Source organism: Indicator indicator, chromosome 8 (genome assembly GCF_027791375.1).
Source record: "Indicator indicator isolate 239-I01 chromosome 8, UM_Iind_1.1, whole genome shotgun sequence".
Lineage (NCBI taxonomy): Eukaryota > Metazoa > Chordata > Aves > Piciformes > Indicatoridae > Indicator > Indicator indicator.
Genome location: NC_072017.1, coordinates 17036388 through 17058348, shown reverse-complemented (window position 1 = coordinate 17058348; position 21961 = coordinate 17036388). Strand labels below are relative to the sequence as shown.

Sequence of the window (21961 nt, the reverse complement as noted above, 5' to 3'; positions counted from 1 at the left end):
TGAGAAGCCAAAAAAGGCATGAATAAAAAAACCAACTTTCTAAACCATTGGTATAGATTGCAGGGGAGCTTGTGGAGCTTTAGAACTGAGATGAATTAGGCATAGCTGATTTAGGTTAGGAAAATGAATCCATTGACCTCTTAAGGGCAATCCATCATTGAAGTTCAATTGTCTGGCCATTGTTATGGTTGATACTTGATAAAAGTAAGTGTTTCTTGCAACTAACATATTTATTTAATTGTAAAGAAAATAGACTTCAAAAATTCTTCAGGTGACATTGCTATTAGATATTACTCATACATGTTCTCTTCTGTCAACATATGCCTAAAATGAAACATTTCCAGAACCATCTATTGTTGGACTTCTGGACTTCAGGAATTTTTCCATACCCTTGCAGATAAAATGCCAGTGCCAAAAAATTCTGCATTAATCAGTTGGAATTAATCTGGTAGAAAAACCTAATCCTAGTAAAATGTCCCAAGATGGTAAACATACAGGATGAAAAAATCTAATATGCTATCTTAATATGCTCTATTTCTGTAATCTACTTGGACATAAATACTGACTAGAACAGCATTTACTGCTCAAGCCAACCCCTCAAGTTTATTTTGTACACTGCCTTTTAACCTAACTTCTTTATGCATCCTTTGGTCAAATGAGCATTTGTTTATATATGATAGTTTTAAAAGTCCACACAATCTAATTCCTGAGAGCCTGTGGCTGTTTGTCCTATTCCAAATGGATAACAACCCATACAAAATATTATTATGAACTATAGTAACTGGCTTTGAGAAATACAAAGGAGGAAGGAAACACTAGTTAATTTGACTTACAATCCTATGGGCCTACATTAGATGTTAAAAATTGTGGTGAACAAATAATAACATTTATGGTAAGAAAGGCTAGTTATTAACTGCTTTTTATAATCCATAAGACATCATTTATTATTATTTGTATACCAGAGGGTTTAGGACGTGATCCAATTTTTTTGGAAGAGATAAAATTTCCATACTGCAATATTTCAAGTTCTATTATACTTGTTGGGCAAGGAGTGGTTTAATAAAATACTGAGAAAAGAGAAGCAATTAGCTGAGCTATCTTCAGAGCTTGAGAAGGGGTAGTCCCTAAGTCTACTTAGAATTGGAATCAGTCAAGAAATGTTCAGTTAATTTTTTCAGAAAAATATCTGTTTCTCAAAATCATAACCTTGCATGGAAACAAAGTATTTTTATTTTTTTTAATAAATTTAGGTCAAGAAACATGCCTCATGATGAAACATATGGATATGGGGAGAAAAGGCAAACCATATGGCCTTACCTGGTTATGTTATGAAGAAATTCATTGAAATGAATGTCTTCATCCTTCACAAAACTTAGTGTAGTACATGATAATTTACTTCAGACTTTGCAGTCTCCCAGTCTAATCCTCTAATTTTGTAATAGCCTAGCAGGCAACTTACCTGAAGATAGAAGACTGTTTCATGAAGTGTAAAATTAGAATAAGGGCTTTTGAGTTCAGAAATACCACGATGACAAGCACTGATCCAAAAAACCCACTTAAGTCTGTGACATGTGCATACTTTTTTGTTAAGTGGTCCTCTCTTAGAAGTGTTTTGTATATTGTGGTTCATTCCTCAGATACCTCTAAGCTGAACTCTGATTGTGACTACTGAAAGAATGTCATTGGTGAGCTTGAAATCTTGCTAAGAGGGAGCTGGAAAGAGATTTGGTTTGATTAGGAGGGAGGAAGGTAATGTTAACTTACAGTTTTTAACCTTGTGGTTAAAATAACTGCCATGTACTTCAGGAATTATAAAGATATCACTAAAGTCGAATATGGTAAATTTTCCTGAATTCCAGAAAACACTATAATACATGGTAAGAAAGAAATGGGCTAGAAGTATAGTCACATCACCTACTACATGAATTTGTATGTGATACATGATGCACTGCTGTGACCCACAGAGAGCTTTCAGAGGGCTGCTATATTTCAAAAACCCTGTCAGAAAAATGATGCTTTCCTCCTGTGTCTCTCAGAAAGCATTTTTTTCTGCTACTGTCAAAAAAAAAAATCATCTAAATAATTTGCTAGGCTAAAGTACATGACTTTCTCTCTGTATTAGAAGAAAACTCAACACACAGGAACAGGCAACTGTATGAAAATGTAATTTTCATGTGACTGTCCATGCCTTTTAATATGGGGTCTTGCTATCAGGCACTGGTTGGCTTTAGAGCATTACAGGTTTTCAGTATTGTCTAAATAAAGTGTCTTCTCCCTGTGATGTAAGCAGTAAGTTGAGGTAAGTTTCAGGAATGAAAGATGGCTGAACTGAGTCATGTTGCTATAGTCAGATTTTCATCTACAGTATTATCCTAGATAGTGACTGACAGCCAGTGGAAAAACCCTGCATGACATCAGTGGTGGGTACTCATTTAATGAGTAGGTTGGAGAAATATTTACTCTTTGAAAAAATCAGAAGTAGGAGCTACATATTTTTATAGGATATGTTATTTATTGCTTGATTTCACCACGGACTTCAGAGTTCAAACCTGTAGTCTTAGCTGTTTGACTTTGCACATTGGTAGTGACTTATTTTACTAGAGACTAGACAACTTCAGCTACAAAGTGCATATTAAAAAATAACTGTTGCTATATTAAAGGGTCTTATTGTATGAACAATTTACACCAAGTTAACATGACAGGAAATAAAAAAAGACTTCTAAGCCTTTTAAAGTAAAATATTTGTTGTTCCACCAATAATATTAATTGAATAACTATGCTTTGTATTTAAAAAATATTTACATGAAACACAGCTGTTAAGGCTTTGAACTGAATGTTTGAATGAAATTAGGGAACATTATTTATTGAATCTCAGTGTCATACAAACTGCTGCAAATACCAGTAACATTCATCCACTGAAGTATAACTTTTCTACCAGTGAAATTCGTGCTTGTGCAGATAGCTCCCACATGGCCCATGCCTCACTTAAATCCCTCTTAAACCCTATTTCGAGATTTCAGGTTGAATTTATGCAATGCATAGTTCCTATGACCCTCTGCCTATAGTGAATTTCATTTTGTGCTGCCATGGTATTGATATTGCTACTTTTAGCTGCAGTGTGCTTACAAAATTAATCCTATATCTTGGCATAAATCAACCTCTGGCTCTCTTTCAAAGTTGTGAATACGTTATTTTTACCTTGTTCTTCTTCCTCTTGCGGCGGAATCGCAGAAGTTCTTTATGCTGCCTTGACACAAAGTTTACAGCTGCATACTCCAAAAGTGCAGAAAACACAAAGAGCAGACATACAGCCATCCAGATGTCAATTGCTTTCACATATGACACCTATGGAGAGAACAGAGCAGAAGACAGAATATGTTAAAACCACAGATGTGAAGTTTAATATTTCATGTCAGGAGGAGGTGCATTAATATCACCATATCCCAACACCACTTTTATCAAACAAAACACAACATGAAAGCTAGGTAATAAGAGGGACAACAATTCAACCTGTAAGTGTTGAATATTTTTTTTTTAAAAAGTAGTCTTTCATAAAATATGTATATGGTTTACGTCATTATCATTTCCTTGTAGTATACTGTGTATTTTATCACAAACCAGAAAAAATCCACAAGAAGCACGACCTCTTCCTCCATTTGTCCCACTGAGATCTGTGTATGATACCCAGAGAATGACCCAGAGTATTTTTTATAGTGGGACCACTGGAAATTCCTGTATTATAACAGATCTGATTGAAAGTTCCTGGAATAGAAATTAGGTAGAAGAAAGGAGGTGCAGAACACTGATATGCACATACTCTGCTAATAGAGGCATGGCAAATCAAAGATACAGGTTAAAATTAGTGCTGCTATTTTGACAAAGTGGAAGTATTGAAAATCAATTACAAAGTGGATGAACTCACTGCAATCCTTTATTGCCAACATCAACTGCAGAATGTAATCTGAACAAGGAAAGTATGGCCTGTTCCCACTCTGTATGCAGATTTATAAGAGCTACTTCATAAAAGACAACATAGCTAGCTTTGGGCTTCAAAAATGTGATAAAAAACGTTGTTAGCTCTTTTTGGTAACCTCTTACAATCTTGCTTTTTTGATTTTTTACAGCATTCTATTTTCTTATTTGTTGATGCTACATTCAAATGCATTCACAGAATCACAGAATATATCTGGTTGAAGGAGATCTCAAAGATTATTCAATCCAACCTCCAGTCCAGCTCTGAAGAGTCAACACTAAACTATGCCGCTAAGTGCCAGGTCCACACACCGCTTGAACACCCCCTGGGATGGTGACTCCACCACTGCCCTGGGAAATCCATTCCAATGTTTGATAACCCTTTCAATGATGAAGTATTTCCTAATACCCAGCCTGAACCGCCCCCCAGCACAGGTTCCATACTTGGATCCATATGTTTAAGGACACTCACCTCTGTTAGGGCTATCTGTTTTGCTTAGAAAAAAAAATTAATTAGCCAACCTAAAAATACCATTTTAAAATTAATACTACAATGGCACATGAAAACGGTCAAAGAATGACTCTTAAAATGAAGAAAAAAATCTTTAGAGCAATGACAAGTCAAAAAACAGGAAGGCAGGTTAGAAAAAGCAACATCATTGAGAACAAGCTGGAATCTTGATCTTTAGAAGTGTAGTAATTTCTGCTAGCATGTCATCAGATACTGAGATCTGGAAAAGGTTGAGGCAGTCAGTCTCTAAGCAGAATTTATGTAGTACTGAATAACATTGCTTTCACTACTTGCTGAGGTTTATGGAATTTATTAGATATGTGGTTGTCTAAATAATTGAGATGGGAGAAATAGAATAGATTTGATTGGTGACTCAAAAAACCTCTAAATATGCCAAAGTTATTTACCTTTTTTCAAAGATGATTAAATGCTAATAATTAAAACACATAAGGTTGACAGGAGGAGTCTATTTGTCATATATCATTATGACTTTGTATTAATATGGTACAAACAAAGGAAATTCTGCCTACCTTTGGAAGAGATGCTCTTGAACCTGAGCTTTGTGTTGTCATGGTCAGTACAGTTGTTATGCCTAAAGCCACCCTGGCTGGAGCTGCATCCATATTGATCCAAAATGAAACCCAGGAGAGAATGACAATCAAGAGACTTGGTATGTACATCTGGATGAGATAGTAACCCATCTGCCTCTCAAGGTGGAATCGGACTTCAATACATGTAAACTTTCCTTTTTATAACAAAGAAGAAATATTAAAAATATTATACAGGAATAGAATGTTCTTCATTGTCAGCAACCAGGGCACACTCTAAATAATTTACACTGTCAAACATATTCTCTAATGAAAGATGAATGTTTTTCTTTGTCCTTAGTGATTTTCAATATGCAAAGTCCCCATTATAACAGGACTATATACTGGAAAGAAAGGGCACAGAAAACCTGAAAATTTAAGAATTTGATAACCTCTGAAAATCTTCCTTCCTTATAAAGACCAAAATGACAACTCATTATGACATAGGAAATTTCCTTTGTGTGATCACACTTGTTCTTCCACTTATTGTTTGGAATTGCTGTATGCAAAGAAAAGGCTTGCTTGCTTGTTGTATAAAATCTCTTTTATCTTTTGATCCAAATTTAAGATTAAATTTATTTTTTTTAAATCCAATTAATTCAGGAAAAAGGTAGTGTGATCAGTGTGGGCAGTAAGTTATCAATAAAAGATTCTCCAAATCTCTCATTTTATCCCCATTCAGAAGTATAATGATCAAGATTCAAACAGAGAGGACTTCAGGCAACTTTAGGAAGCCAATTAAATCACCTAATTTTTCCACATGCAGAACATTAAGGAACTTCCACTAATATTGTTTGCTCACAGATATGCCAAAACCTCATATTTTTTTCTCTTACCCAGATTTTTTTTTTTTTGACCCTGTAAACTGTACATCATGTCACAGATCTTGACCTGATCCCATTAGACAGCAGGGGAGAAAAGCAGTAGTTGCAAGTCAGTCTTGGCAGTACAGTAGTAGCAGTTACTGGCCTGAGTGTGAGAAGGTTGGTGTTAATTTTTGATCTTCCTGGCTGAGATCAGAACAATGTGCATAAACCTAACTAAATGAAGCAAATTGGAAAAACCCTGACATTTGCACTAGCAGATCTGAGCTTCAGCTAGGAAGCAGTGAGCAGAGGTTGTGCAGTTGCTTCCCAGCTGAAGCCTGCACACAGCTGTTGACTCCCTTTCTCTTCCATTTTGAATTAACAGCCAGGTTAGCTGTGGTTGAATCTGTTTCAGTAGATCCTTGAATGGATCAAAAGAGACATGCCCATGAAGTTGTCTCAGCTGGGGAAGGAGACAGACAAGCAGCTAAGAGCATTGCTCTAAAAATTCCTTCCTAGTACATAAAAAGCAAGCCCTTGTTCATTCTGATACGCACTGTAAATGTCACAGAAAGTGGCTAGGAGGAGTGTGTGAAACTTCATGGTATTGTGGTTCTGCTGAGGCTGAGTAACAAATTAACACAGACTAAAGCCAAATATAGATTTGCACACAATGCATACAATAGACAGGCTTTTGTAGTGCAAAAGAAACAACAGCTGTTGAGGGCTTCCTAAAGGATAAGCTTTTTTTTTTTTTTTTCCTCCCTGAAACAAAGGTAACATTCTTTGTGTTTATAAATTTAGGCTAACCAGGGATTCCAGTGTGATAAAGACTGAAATGTTGCCTTGCTGAATGTTCTACCTATGTATGTCAAGTGAATGTACTGGTACATAGGCATTTGTGGATTTTTCTCTCTTAACACATGTTCTTTGGTAACAATGTGAGATCTGCCAGGTTGGTATGATTTCCATGTAATGTTCACACTGAAACCAATACTATAGTAGAAAAATGCATATTCCAGTCAGTCTATATGATTTTTCTTTCCCCCAGAATATATAAGTAGCTTTTCATGGGAGTCAGTGTCTAGATCATTATCCATTTTTTTTTCTAAGACAATAATAGGCCAACCACATGGCGCAGGTCATTAGAAGTTCTGAATCAGCCAGGGCATCTCACATAGCTGGCTCACAGGTATATCCTGTACGATGAATATCATGCTCATTATAAAGTAGGAAGGCTGCTGAGGCAGGGGGTGTGTGGTGTGTGCTTGCTACTTGGGGTTCTCCTGACCCTGTTGTTCTTTCTTCTCCTGCTATTGAGGGCTGCTTTCCTGTTTATTGTAGCCATTGTGGATTTGGTGGGCTGAGTATAACTTTGCCTATTTTATACTGGTATTAATTTTGCAGTTTTGTTCAATCAATTTTCATTTATGGGTCTCTTCTCCTTTTAACAGGGGAGGGTCACTGAGGGGATAAACACATTTGTCTTGTAGGTAAGTTTTGAGAGTCATGAGACCATACATGCAGTTAGTAACATCTGTTGCTCCTACTTCTCAGCTCAGTTTATGGCCATAGTGGAAAAGGCAGTAGACTTAAGTTGACCCTATGCAACGTAGTGTGTTGTACCTCAGTCTAGCATGCTTTGCTATTAATAATAACTTAAGCAGGCTTGAAACATAGGTTATGAAGAAAAGGAGTGGCTCAAAAATAATTGATTTAATGGAAGTTCTTAAACAAGTAAGTGCAGTTCAGCTTTGGATGCAATGTTTGGAAGTCACTGGGATTTCTGATATTTTAAAACAGGTTTGTGTTCAACATCAGATTAAGTACCACAATAATGTTTTGACTCCTTGCACAGAGGTTTTTTTGATAAATCCTATTGTCCAGGTGAACTTTGGAAAAATTAGGGTACTTTTTACCACAAATTCTCAGTTGTTAATCTCACTTTACAGGTTATGGGAGTATAGTTACAGGCATATGTTAAAATGGCACAGAAGCATGAAAGTCCTAAGGAAAAAAAGAAATCGATGAGATGGAGCAAAATAACAAAAATGAAATTTTCTCGTTTGTCATAGAGATTATGGCTAAAATAAAAATATTAATTTTATTATTATCACTTACAAAGGGGTTTTTGAGTGAAAAAAATTACCCTGTTATAGGATATGTATCTCCATTTTTTTGAAAATTTTTAAGGATTTGTACAGTAAAAGTGAACATTACATATTTTCAACTTCCTTTGGGCAACACTTCAAAATATCTCTATCAATATCTCCCCACTCTGAATGGAAATTATTAGACAGCCTTTCCCTCCCTTAGGGCTGCATGGCAGCCCTTTGGTAAGACTCATGTTGAAAAGCATTCTTCCTGAATTTTGATTGCCACAGGACATTCCTTATGAATGTCACCTATTGAATCCTTTCATCCCTTCTGCCTTTTTTGCAGAATTCAAGTAAAAGTATACTAAAGTTATTTCAAGATATGCTTAATCTCTTAAGTATCATATTGGAGAGAAGAAATTAAGAGATATGGATTGGAATGAAAGAGTTCTAGGGTTTTTTTCATCCTAAGAAGATGGAAGCTATGCATTCTTAGACTTTATTGAGGATCGTTATACTTGTGATTATCCAATTATTGATACAACTTTTTACAATGAAAAATAAAATCTCTTTTGGTTTAAAAACAAACAAACAAAAAACCAACAACCAAAACCTCAGCGATTATGAGCTAAGTTCCACAAAGGCTTCAGCTCAAAGGCTGCATCCAGTTTGGACGCTTGGCCAGCATACCCTAAGAATGATTTCAGCTTGTTTGCACTGCCTTGTTGCTGTAAGAACCAGGGCTTGGCAACCCTGTGTCCCTCTTTCCTGACTAAGCCAGGCCATGCTTAGTGCACAGCTGATGGTCATTTATTTTAACAGTGTATCAGATCCCACAGTCTAGTTGTGGCCATGGAAGCCACTGTAAAAGTAACTCCTGACAGAATTTCTTCTAAATCATTTCAACTATTTTCTGAAGTTTCTTGAAATAGTTGTTTGACCAGCTTTCAAGCAATTGTTTCACTGTCTGTTAAGTCTGTTGTCCTGTACAGTGTACCTGTACATTTTAATCATTTTGAGTTCAGTAAGATTATTTAGGAAAAAAACCCAAACCAACATCAAACTCTCCAAAATAACAGGTTTAACTGCTTATATGCTTTCCTACCTGTATTGTAATGCTTGGTGCAGTAACACAAATCCTTTTCTTCTTTCAGCAGAAACTGTGGCAGTGTGAGACCTTCTGCTACTTGAACTGCTCCCTTCTCTTGCCATTCAAAAATTAGATCATTCATTGTGTATCCAACTAAAAAAAAAAAACAAAACAAAACCAACAAAACCCCAGAAATAAGCTAAGGCAGTTCCAGGCTTTGAAAAGCAAAGGCATAGTAAATAGTGATGACTTAAGTAAATGTCATAAAGAGGAGATAAAACAGGGGGTCTGCTTGTACCTGTTAATCATAAAGTGTCTGTTGATGGAATTACAAAATGAGTTAAACATCAAATTCCCCTGTGTGCTTGGGAAAATTTTACTCTCCCCAGTCCATGAAGGTATTTGGACAACAAGAGATTTTAGATTAAAATATAAAACTAGATAGCTTCTATATATGTTGTAACAGTTTGAATGACAAAGGTGCTTGAGCCACATATAATAGATTTAACCAGAAGGGTAAGGAGGTAATTTTTACATCTAAATCATATAGGTGATTGAAAGGTATTTTGCTTCTTCAGTATTTCCTTCCTGCTTTAGCTCAATGCTAATGACCTGTTGAGTATACCTACTGATAACTGGAAATGTCTTTTAATCTTTCAGTAACAATTATCGATTATCATTCAATAAAATAACTTTAAGCAGCAGCCTAAATGCTTCTTGCTGATATGGGTCTGCTGGCAAAGATTAGAGATACATAGTCCATGTTTTCTAAACAGCCTGTGTGATAAAACATCCAAGAAGCTGTATTGCATTACGTGGTTATCACTGTGCAAATGAAGCAGTAAAGAATAGTTGTATGATTGGATCACCTTCTCAGTGAACTGTGGGCTTGAAACATGAAGACTATCCTGAACAGATATTTGGTTACCAATAGAAACTTGCACTGTGTTGTATTGTTAAATAAGTTCTCCATCTCGTAAGAACCAAAATATGTGGTAGTTACAAAGAACATGATGTTTCTTTAGTTATTCTAAGGGATAGAAAACTGTATTTTTGTTGTGCCATTAGGTCCATAAGTATGAATCCATAGAATTTAGATGGCAAGAGAATTGACATAATCTAGGACCTTGAATTTGAGGGAAAATGGGGAACCAACTCATGACAATGTCACAGAATGAGGAATCACGTCTCTTGCAGCTTTTCAAGTTCAGACTCATACTTACAGAAACCCTATCTCCCTCATTATACCTGTTTCTAGATTCTCCTCACACTTTCTGTACTGCAGAAGCCCATGCCAAATGTTACTGTAGAGATGAGCTTTGCAGTTTATTTTTTCTTTTAATTTGTAAAAATAGCAAAGACAATACTTAATCATATTTCCTATGTCTCTAAACTGTCTATCAAGAGGGCACTGTCTTTTGTCTAGGGAAATAACTTCAGTGGCCTTCTACTCAACTCTAAAAGCATAGAAGAGATGACTTAAAGACAAATCAGAAGAATGCTTTTATCAAGTACACATACTGAATTTTTTAAGTTATCTCACTTATAGATTTATGGAGCTTATTCTGTAGTAGATGTTATGTGCTTAGCTCTTGAATTCTGACTTGGGAGAAGAGCTGAGTGTAAGATGTCTTCTCTTTGTGCTTTGCTTTCATTGTATTCTGCTTTTCATAGGAAATGTGGTGTGCATGCCTGAAGGTAGTTCCAGTCTGTGTCTGGAAGAAGAAATTGTGAATCTGTTTCTGAGTATATCTATCTTTCAGGGTAAAGCTTTGCTACCATCCCAGGAAGAAAGGTTTCTAGAGTGAGTATTTCTCAAGAGAACTCAAGAGTTGAGTGTATGCATGTCACAGTAGCCTCCCAGCAAACAAGTCTTTTAAAAGAGACAACTCATTTTTGGGATCCTGAAACATTCCAGGTTAATTAGCTGGTGAAGCATGACTGAGACCTCAGCCTGACATGAATATGAAGTAGAATTTAAAATCAGCTGGCAGTGTAGAGGACCTGAAACGTTTGGGAAAGTTGAATTTGGCCTGTGGGAGATTTTCTTTAGAAAATGGTCTGTTGCAGAGATGGTGGTAAGTGTGAAGTTTAAAAAAAAAAAAAAAAAGTAAAACTGTGGTCACACTTAAGGAGGGAGGAGGAGGTGGACAAGACAAGGCATTGAATGAGGAGTGATTGTGAAGTCTTGTGCCTGGAATAGTTGATAGAGGGTTTTCAGTAGTACCTGCACATTGACAGAAGATGGACAAGACAGATATACTACCTGTAGCCTTTAGACAGTGATGAACATTCATAGAATGGTTTAGGTCCTAAGGGACTTTAAAGACCATGCAGTTTCAGCTGGAAAGGTTGTATGGAGCACTCCCCAACTTGATGTTGAACACTTCTAGGGCAGGAGCATCCACAACCTCTCTGCCCAATGTGCTCTAATGCCTCACAACTCCACATTGGAGAACTTCTTCCTTACGTGTAATTTAAATATGCACTCAGTTTAAAGCCAATATCCCTTGTCCTATCACTGTATGTCCTTGTAAAAAGTCCCACTCCTGCTTTCTTGTAGGCACTCTTAAGTACTATAAAGTTGCTATAAGGTCTCCCCAGAGCCTTCTCTTCTCCAGGCTGAACAACCCCAACTCTTTCAGCCTGTCTTCCTAGAAGGGGTGTTCTATCCCTCTGACCATCTTTGTGGACCTCCTCTGGACTTACTCTGACAGATTCATATACTTGCTATGTCACTGTTGTCTAGCTAGAGTGAAACTTTTCAGTATGTTCAATTAGAGGTTTTAGGAGAAATTGCAGAGGAAAAGAATGTGATCCTGCTGCAATATTTCTAAGCAGCAAGGTCATCTATAGTGCCTGGAAAAGAGAAAACCAAACTTCTCATTTTGGCCTCAGTCAACTTTCCTAGAAAATGTTATCTTTTCAAAAATGGCATTGACAAATTGTTATCAACACTTGCCTAAGCTCCTTGAAAAAAAATATTTATCTGTAGGGTTTTAAAAATAATTGTATTAATCTTAAAAATAAATAGAAATTTTTCATTCATCCAGTTCTGAAAGTATAGGAAGAAAGTCCACCTTAAATACAATTCCATTCAACCCCATAGTCTATGAGACTATATAGAACTTATTGCCACCAAACTATTTATGAGTTGTACATGTGCATGCCGAGCATGAAGAGTTTAGATTAGCTAATTCAATATCAATTATAGACATTAAAGACCCACAATCTCCTGGGAAAGGCAGTAGAGGAATGATGTATGTAATAGTATCTCTTCTCTAGACTGTCCAAAAATCACACCATTACAGATTACACCATTACAGTTTGTTAATCAGGGTAAGCAATTCCCTTGTACCTTCAGAGATTCCACGTCTTTGAACCACAATTGTCTTGGTAATTCCAAGATGCCCCCATTTTTACTTCTGACATACTCCTATGTGTTATGTTCTTTTAACTGCCCTTAGAGTATCATTCCAAGCCAAGAAGAATAGGATTTTTGAGCAAACTTGTGGCCCAGTCAAACACCAATATATCATGTAAACTTTCTCCTCGTTTTGTTTTATTTGGGAAGACCATGCCTTCTTTGTGTCATTTTGCAATACCCACAGGCATCTTAAAACCTAACTTGTTTCCTCTTGTTCAATAAACACATGAAAGGCAAGAAGCAACTGATGTGAATATTTAACATTTTTGTACAAAAGAGTTTGGTTTCACTACTGAATTTATTTTATAGTTCTTTTAATCCCAGTGATTTTTCTAAAGTCCATTCTCAATACTTCAATCTTTACTAAGGTACAAGTCCAAGAGTAACATTGGATTTATTCAGCAAACCAAGCACTTCAATATGTATCCAGATGAGGCAAGGGCTACAGTCATGCTGACTAGGGTTATTTACTGCTCTTCTGTTAGGCATCCCAACAATGAGCCTCCAGGATAGGCTGCCTTCATGTTACTGAAGTAACATGAGGTTTAAATTGTTACTGAAATTCTGAGCAACATAGCAGGGGAAAGATATCACAGAGCTAATGAATCTGGGTTTGGCTTGAGGTTAAAATAAATTATTCTAATATACATGACACACTTAATATATTAGATTCAGAAATAGCTATGATGCATTTCAAGGTTAAATTTATGCTGCAGCTTCAAGAAAGCAGGACTTTGCTCTATGTATTTCTGGCCTGTTTTGTGAAGGATCTGCTTCCTGTACTACCCTTTAAGCCATTCTGATGGAATCTATGCCTTGGGATTTACAGATTTATCTTTCTTAGCCTGAATTTCAGAGAAGAATAAGATTTTGGGCCCAGATTTCTACCATATCTCAGATTTCATACTGACAGATTTTCAGCTCTCACTCTGGGTTACTGTGGGTTCAGCAGTGGTTGCACACTTACTACTGCCCTTTCTTCCTGCATTGGTCAAGAGCTGAGAACTACAAATACATAGGTCTTTGTAGCTGTGTCAAGTCTCGCTTCACATATGCACAGTGAGCTGAGTCACTCATATGCAGAATAGAAACCATAGGATGAGTTGTAGACAACTTTTGTGCTACTGAAACAGAAAGGAGAGAATATGTATGGTTTTCACATGTTCAGACACAGGCAAGCATTGATCTCGTCTGTCCATAATTACTGTCAGTCAGGTAAACACCTGCCAGTTCTCTGGCAGATAACAAACATACTCCAGTTCTGTTACCTCCCTCATGGTGTCCATTTGCACAATCTCCAATTTAGAGACTGGGAGTAAAGAAATTGTATTATTCATTTGACAGCCTCATCACAAATTGGTGGTAAGATAAGTTACAGAGAAAGAGCAAGAAGACGAGGCTGCCTGGAGAACAGGAGGCTCAGGGAAGACCTTATTGCTCTCTACAACTACCTGAAAGAAGGTTATAGCTGGGTGGGGTTCGGTCTCTTCTCCCAGCCAAGTAGTGCCAGAACGAGAGGACACAGTCTCAAGCTGCATTATGGGAAGTTCAGGATGGATGTTAGGAAGAAATTCTTCAGGAAGAAATTCTTCACAAAGAGTGATTGGCCATTCGAATGTGCTGCCTGGGGTGGTGGCGGAGCCACTGTCCCTGGAAGTCTTTAAACAAAGACTGGATGAGGCACCTAGTGGCACCTAGTGCCATGGTTGAGTTGATTAGATGGTGTTGGGTGATAGGTTGGACTCAAAAGTCTTTTCCAACCTGGTTAATTCTGTGATTTGGTAGAAAAAGTCTAACTGGTGATGCATGCAGGAGCAAGGCTTGCAAGATCAGCATGCAAAGAAGCTGTGAGAAACATAGGCCTTGTAAATTCATAATTGTAAAATGTCCTACCCAACTTGGCACTTAGTGGAAAAAGCAGCAGTGATCATCACTTGAAACATCTGGAAGTCTGGCTGCTGCTGGTTTCCTCCTGCAACCACTTTGGTTTTTATAACACAACCTGATGATCAGATCATTTACTCAGGACATGAAAAGACTGTTTTGAAACCCCACAACTTCCACTTCCTCTGACAGTGCTTTCATCCTTCTACTCAAGTTGTCTTACTATGCAACAAAAAATGTTAAGCCAGACAGCCACAGAAGAGTATGATACTGTGGCCTAGAAATTAAAGACGCTTGGAGGTATTCAGGCTCCCAGGGTCATGTCAGTTCTCACCTCAGGGGATTTGATATGAAGCCTGGGAAAATGCTAAATGCACCCATCCTCCTTTTCTCTTCTGTGATTTTAAAGAGAATTGGATGCCTGTTCTTAGCCAGAGACTCTGGAATTTGAACGTTTCTGCTCAGCTTTTTCCAAGTTTTAGAAACTGATCAGAGATCAGACTCAAAGAAAACTTTTTTTAGCTAGTTATTCTCCTGTAGAGCATGCAGATATTTCTGTGTAACTCATTGTGTAACTCATCCAAGGTGTCTATTTCCCTTCCTATATAGAGAAACAGCTTTTGAGAAGGTGAACATCAATTTTTAAAGGTCTAGTAGCTTGGAAGTCACGTCATTGTGCCTATCTTCTTTAAATCTATCCCACTATCGTTTCAAGGAACTCCTGTCTTGCAAACCTGACTGGTTTTTCCACTATCAGATATGTGAGTATAGCCAGAGCCCCTGCATGATGCAAGATTTTCTGCCTCAGGACAGCTCTTTTGTTCATAGTTTCTATTTTACAATGTCTGGAGCTACAGATAAAATAGAATTAGACAAGGCAATATGGGGAAAGCTTTATTACTTGTAACTTCCTTTGTGAAATCAAATTTGATCTTTCTCTGTAACTATCAGGTTTTGAAAAACTCATTTGCATTTTGTACAGGTCTTCTATGAACATTGCCTCTCTCTATGTGAATGTGCAGCAGGGAATTTATTTCCACTGAGCTGAATGATAAAAAAAAAAACACACCAAAAACTTAAGTGAAACACTCTACTGGAAAATATGGTAGAACATCTACAGTGCTATTCAGCTAACAAGTATTGGTTCCATGTGGTGAAATTTGTGGGAATTGTGAGTTCCTGCAAGGTTTCTATAAAGCAAAACAGATGCCTGTTTGTTCAAGAATGCTCAGTTGTTGTATGACCTGTCCTCACAAGGGCTGAAAGATGCAAAATATAGCCAAGCGTTATGAAGTTGTTAAAGTAATAATTTAATAACTTTTTTAACACTTTTTTTTTTAAAAGAAATTATAGCTTTTGATTGTTTGGTCAAACACGACGATACTTCAAAGCATAATTATATTTCATTAATATACATGCCATCTCTGTGTACTCTGATATAACTGACTTATCAATGTTTTCTTTAGTCACATTAATTATAAAGGTGACACAGGTTATTATTAGAATTATCTGCTTGGGTTGACTGGAGTTTTGTTTAAATGCTGAGTATATAATATTGCCCTAAATTCCTTGACATTTGCAGCAAATAAGTATCTCAATTTTAGTCAAGACAATTTCTGCTGTCAGATTCAACCATTGCCTGCATATTGAAAGGCTGCTTTATAATATTACTATCCATCTGTTGTAATGAAGGATAGACCTGGTGTTTATACTCCTACTGTAAATTCTTTGTCAAAGCATACCATTAGCCATAAAACAAACAGTTCTGACATACTGAGGGATAATTATCTTCCCTTTCTATTAGATGCTACTTTGTTCCAGTAAAATAAGAAAACCACCAAGAACTAATTTAATCAAATGATGTATGTTGTGCTTCTGATATATATTTCGAGTCTTCCAGTATGTTCTTTCTATAGGCAAAAAATATATTCTGAAATATTTTACTTATAGATTCTAAAACTGCATATCTAGACCTGATATTAAGAAAGATACTCGTTATTTATCTGATTTTCTCCTGACATTAATTTTCACAAATGTCAAATTGCTAGAGCACTTCAAAATCCACTTTATTTTATTTTGTTCTTCACAAAACTAGGAGGATTTCTATGCTAGGAATGTGTTCCAAAGCCACTTCATTTTAAGGGGTAAAGGCAACCCCCAAATACTTAATATTACAAGAACAAGAATTTAATGCATCTCTGTGCCTTTCTCCCCACACATCCTGCGTTATCTCTAATGACAGTATCAGGCAGAACCTTTGGTTTTGCCTGTCTGTATGTGTGCCTTGAAACAGGATAATGCTGTATGCTTTCCATCCTCTTTTATGTTCTAGGTGAGGTATCAAGGGAGATAAGTACAATCTATGATGGGTTAATGAATGCTGATTTTATTTCACATAAAAAGTAGTGCTATTAACTGAAAGATAATTCTGCAAGGCCTGTCTTGTTTAAGCTCATTTTACCTTCTGTTCCCATCAGTATATAATGCAAAGCAAGCTTTATGAAGAGTTGTGATTTCACTTTTCCCACTGGCATTGTAGCGTAACAGCAGATGTGGTCAAACTGTCTGATCTTCTCTGCACTAGAAAGCTGTTGGGTCCTTTATTCTTTCCAGATTTTGCTTTGTGCCAAGCTATCTATGCTACTACAAATTCCATTAGGCCCAGAGTCTTGGGAAGATGCTAGAGCTTTTTTCCACTGTTATGGATGATCAGTTCATATTAGCATTTTATCCCTAGCTAGATGACATCATCTATGGATTTCTTCCTTCTCATTATGGAAGGGCTCTACAGCCCTTCCCAAGATTTTCTGAGGAGTGTTGCACTGAATCAAGGCACTGGCACAGCTGAGGTGGTGAGTGCTGTGACATAGCCTACGTATAAGCACACCGGTATATACATTCACACACATGTGCTTTGTGAGCTTCTACAATTCTCCCCTCTGGTAAACCCTTTCCCTAATCCCTTCTAGGATGATTAGGTGATAACTACAGATATGTATCTGTAACATGTAAGGCATGCTGAATAGCTGGGGCAGGAATCTGAAGAGCAGGGACTTGGTATATATTACCTTGTTTCCAGCTTTTAAGAACGCTGAGTTGTTACTGATTTCAGGATATGCACATAAATCACATAAATCACTTCTTTAAGTTATTCTCTTTTTTTCTTTATTCTCTCTCACATTACTGTCCCCCTGTATATGTGAACATAGGGAAGATTTCATGGTGAATCCCTATATGTATAAATTTTGCATACAGATAAACTGTCATTGGGTACTTAAGTTCAGTAGTAGCTTTAGATTTACACCAAACTGTTGATTTTCAGTACAAGTAAGGATGAAACAATCTCTTCCTTTGAAAATCATGTTTGTTTCACAGATGCTTTTGGAAAAATAGAGAGTTCTTGTACCACTACAAGTGGTCTTTTTATCTCCTCCTTAGCTGTTGTAATCCCTAGAGAGGTATTTGTAGGCTAATACATTACGCAAACTTACAGCTTTCCAGCTGCATTATACATGTTTGCACATCCATTGGAAAATTTTTGAGATCCATCGGACAGGACAGTATTAAAGTCAATCTGAAAGAACACAAAAACAATATTAAAAATACACCACAAATGTCATAGAACTGCACAGGAAGAATGCATGAAAATGCTGGATGCCATTAGACACAGAAAAAAAATACTTTTTTCATTGAAAGTTCTCAGAAGGGATGCATATTAGCTGAGCCCACTTCACTCAATGAGCCTAATATGACAATGGAAAAAAAAATTACAGACTTTCAGAAAAATACTTTCCTCAGTAGTGTTACCTAACTTTACAAGGAACTCTAAGGGCATATTTCTTGTGTTACAGCAGAATTATTGTACTATTACAAAATATCAAATCCTTGACATAAAATTTACCCAGATTTGCAAGAATTTTGTAACAGATGTCAGCTGTAAATCTTGGTGGAAAAGTAATTTATGTGTTATTGGACTAAAATAAGGTGCTTAAATTGTCAACACAAAGGTTTAGGATAATATTTTATGATTTTGATGGTAAATGAAATGTGCCTGCAACTTTGAACTGCAGCTGTTTCACATCAGTCCTGGTAACTTCTGTGAAATACTTTGCAACCTATAGGCAAAATGTTGTTTGCTTGGTTTTCACATTAAATCAATACAATAGCTTATCTTTAGAGTGATACTTCTCAGTGGAATGAGAAGACTATAAGAGGTAAAAGCACATTTTTTTGTACCTCCCTGGGCATATCTGGGTATCCATTCATCATTCAGGATCATGACTGCTCTTTTCTTCTTGCTGGTGAATAACTTGCCTGAAAACTTTGCCCCATGTTCATTTAGCAGTTCAGCTGACAGAATTTTATCCAAAGAGTTGAGGGGGTTAAGTACAATTCATCCCATGTAAGGCTTTTCTAGAATGGCTGTGGTTTAACCCCCCCCACCTCTTTTAAACCTATTCCCCTGATTTTGGCATCAGAACTAAAGTGAAGTGGGCAGGATGCAGTACGAATGGATGCATATTTCTTTTTCCCTTCTCTAAAGCTTCTGGATTCTCGGTTATTGTAACTTCTATTTAGCTTGACAGTGATAGCTGCAGAGGAAGAGTCCAAAGAGGGCACTCAGACCCAGGCCCTATTCCCATGCTCTTAAAAATGCTTCCAAATGCAAAGTCTAACTAGTAGGCTGCTAACATGGCAGGTCATTTCAGAGAGGATACACCTGGACTTAGTTTTTCAGTAAATATTTTATTGTTTCATATTAAGTATTCATTACATTGGGAGCTGAAACTTACTTGTTACTTTCTTGTCTGAATTGTTCCAATGCAATTAGGGGAGGAGGAGACATTAAGGAATGAAAGGAAAGAGAAAATTTATTGAGCTTCTTTCTTTTTTTTATTTTGCTACCACCACACAAGTAGCACGTCTCCCCTCATCAAAAGCTTAACTGACTCAAATCCACATAACTCAACTAGATGCTAATTATGGGATTTTAAGTCTGTTTCAGAAATTATAATAGTTCTTAATTAAATCATAGCAACCTACTTTCTGCCTCCGTAAGAAACACAGAAGCTATCTGGCATATGCTTTCATCATGAATTCTATTGAATTTGCAATCCAAAATTGTTTCAGCTGAGTGATTTTGTCTCTGGTGTATGTATCTTGAGGGAGTAGGACAAGGAGGAATAGTTATTTGATTAGAGTGGAGCAACTGCCAATGGCTCTCAGGGTGACTCCATCTGGAGATAACTGATTTAGCTCTACTTTCTACTTGGGACTGGAGAAGAAATCTTTTTACTTGCTTTCCATCTGTTTCTAGTGAAGGAATACATGTTGTGACGCTGAAGAATGATTTTATTCCCCAGCTGGCAGACTAGCTTCCTTCTGGATCTGAAATGCTTGTAGGAATTTTAACCCAACTGTTTCTCTGTGTAAGCTTGACAAGAGGCTCCACACTTGCACTGGAAGGAGGGAGGAAGGAAACTCCCATACCACTGATACAACCATGTAAGTCACAAATGTTTTTTTCTCTTAGTATACAAACTGTTTACACATTCCTGTTCAAAAAGTCCAGTTACCTGTTAATGAAGTGTCATGAAAGCATGCAAGACAAAACACTTAAGTGGACAAAAGGTGTATTTATTTTGAAAAATGCAAGATTTTATACAAGTAGGTCATTGTATTAATACCAAATTTATATAATGTCTAGTGAGACATTAATATACTTCCATCCAATGTGTTTCCAATTAGGTGAAGTTGTTGAAGATACTAATGTCTATATTAATAAAAGGAAAATGGGGAGAAAAGAAGTAGGATAACTAGGTTTTGTCAATACTTATGATTGCTGCTTACAACTTTTTAAACATTTTTCAAGAGTTTATTTTCCACTTTTCTCTCCATTTCCAGCTGTAAGTGAACTATTATTTACATGTCATGCTTCCTCAAACAAGTAATTTTTCCATGTTGAAGGTCCAACTGCAGTACCCAAAAAGATGAAAAGGAAATAATGCTGGAGGCTACAGCATGTGAAACGTATACACAGGCCAACTCAATTTATAGTACTTAAGGATTATTTGCTCTGTGCAATTATCCTAGCTCCTCTAGGGTTGGTATCTGTATTTTTGTGGCAGTTTTAGGCCGATGCCTAGGAGATTTTCCACAGATCTTGAGTAGAAATTGGTAAAATGTAAATAAATTACCATTGGACGTAAAGGGAAAATGATAAGGTTGAAATAATCCCAATGGTCTGATAACTAACACAAAGTTAGTTGTGTAAACTAACTTTGTCTCTTTCCCAGCTTCTTCAGTCTAGCAGATATGAGCTGGTAGCTTTTGCTTGGCTGTTGCTGACCTTGGGTGCGTTCTTGTTGTGGCTAAGTACTAACAAGCTACTCTCTTCTTTTACCTTTTCTCTTTTCCCTTGTACAGGGGGGGGAAGGGGTGGAGAGGGGGAAGCTATTGGTAACCCCCTGGTTTTGTCCAGGGGGGTTCTTGTGTTGTTTATAAATTGTAAATACATGTAAATATTGTATATTTTATACATATTCATTGTACTTCGTATTTCTAGATTGTAGTTTGCTTGTAAATATAGCTTCATTTGATTCCATCCCACTGAGCTAGCCTGGCAATTTTATTGTGGGGAGGATAGTTCTCCAAATTAGCTGGGGGGAGGGGGGGTAATTTCAACCCCCCACAATTTCAAAATAGGAAGGATACTTTTCGTATTGCTTTTACTATGAACATGCCTAATGAAGGATCATTTTTTTATTCTAGTATTATCAATGAAGAGGAATGATGACAGTTACATATTGAAAAATCACTACTTTTGTGATAGTTCCATACGCCCATCAACTGAAGATATCTCAGTAATTCTTAGGTATAATTTTGAGCCTCAATCTGAAAAAAAGAATCTGATTAGAGACTCACCTGATGGAATAAAGTACGTTTCCATTTTTGAAAATTCGTAACAGCTTATTATCTGTTGTAACTTCATGAAAGTTGGCACCTTTCTCATTGGCAAAAAACAAATCAGGTTTCCAAATTGAATCCAGCATGGATGGGTCTAAGTCTAAAGAGTCATCTGGATATTCACTGTATGCGAGACGTGGATCGTTCCAATTCTGACGGAGAAATATGTTTACTCGGTAATCCTGAATGAAAGAGAAAACAAACAAAGCTTTATCAAACACAGGGATTTAGCTTTTATCTCATTTCTTAACCATGTAATCCCCTGTCCATCTGTGGATGACAAAAGAATTACTTAGCTGAATGCCAGCATGATATCTGTTTGTATTAGCAGGAATACAATGGATAAGAATAAAGATGCCTTTTAGGGCAGTCTCCAAGAAATCCAACCTCCAATTACAGTGCATATAATTCCATGTAATTCTACCACCACAGTAGCTTTGTTTTGAAATTAAAATGGGAGAAGCATAAAGATTTATGGTTACCTAGCTTCTGGTGGGGACATTCCCACTTTCCTCTCAAGAAGTGAGTTTTTCTCTCTCTCATCCTTACATATTTAGATCCACAACTTTTTTCTGCCTCAGTTCCCCATTGAAAATTGTGTGAGCAGTAAATTGTCATACAG

At 36.8% G+C, this 21961-nt stretch overlaps 1 protein-coding gene across 2 annotated transcripts in view; it reads right to left on the bottom strand.

The window, feature by feature from the left end:
- Positions 1-21961, bottom strand: part of GLRA3 (glycine receptor alpha 3) — a 68767-nt gene that overhangs the window by 4507 nt on the left and 42299 nt on the right. For both annotated transcript variants that reach the window (XM_054382970.1, XM_054382971.1), the window contains 5 exons: positions 21298-21521; positions 17865-17947; positions 9078-9215; positions 5014-5228; positions 3199-3345 (listed from right to left, as the gene is read on the bottom strand). In XM_054382970.1, the coding sequence (XP_054238945.1) occupies positions 3199-3345; positions 5014-5228; positions 9078-9215; positions 17865-17947; positions 21298-21521 (807 nt within the window). The remainder of the gene's footprint in view (positions 1-3198; positions 3346-5013; positions 5229-9077; positions 9216-17864; positions 17948-21297; positions 21522-21961) is intronic.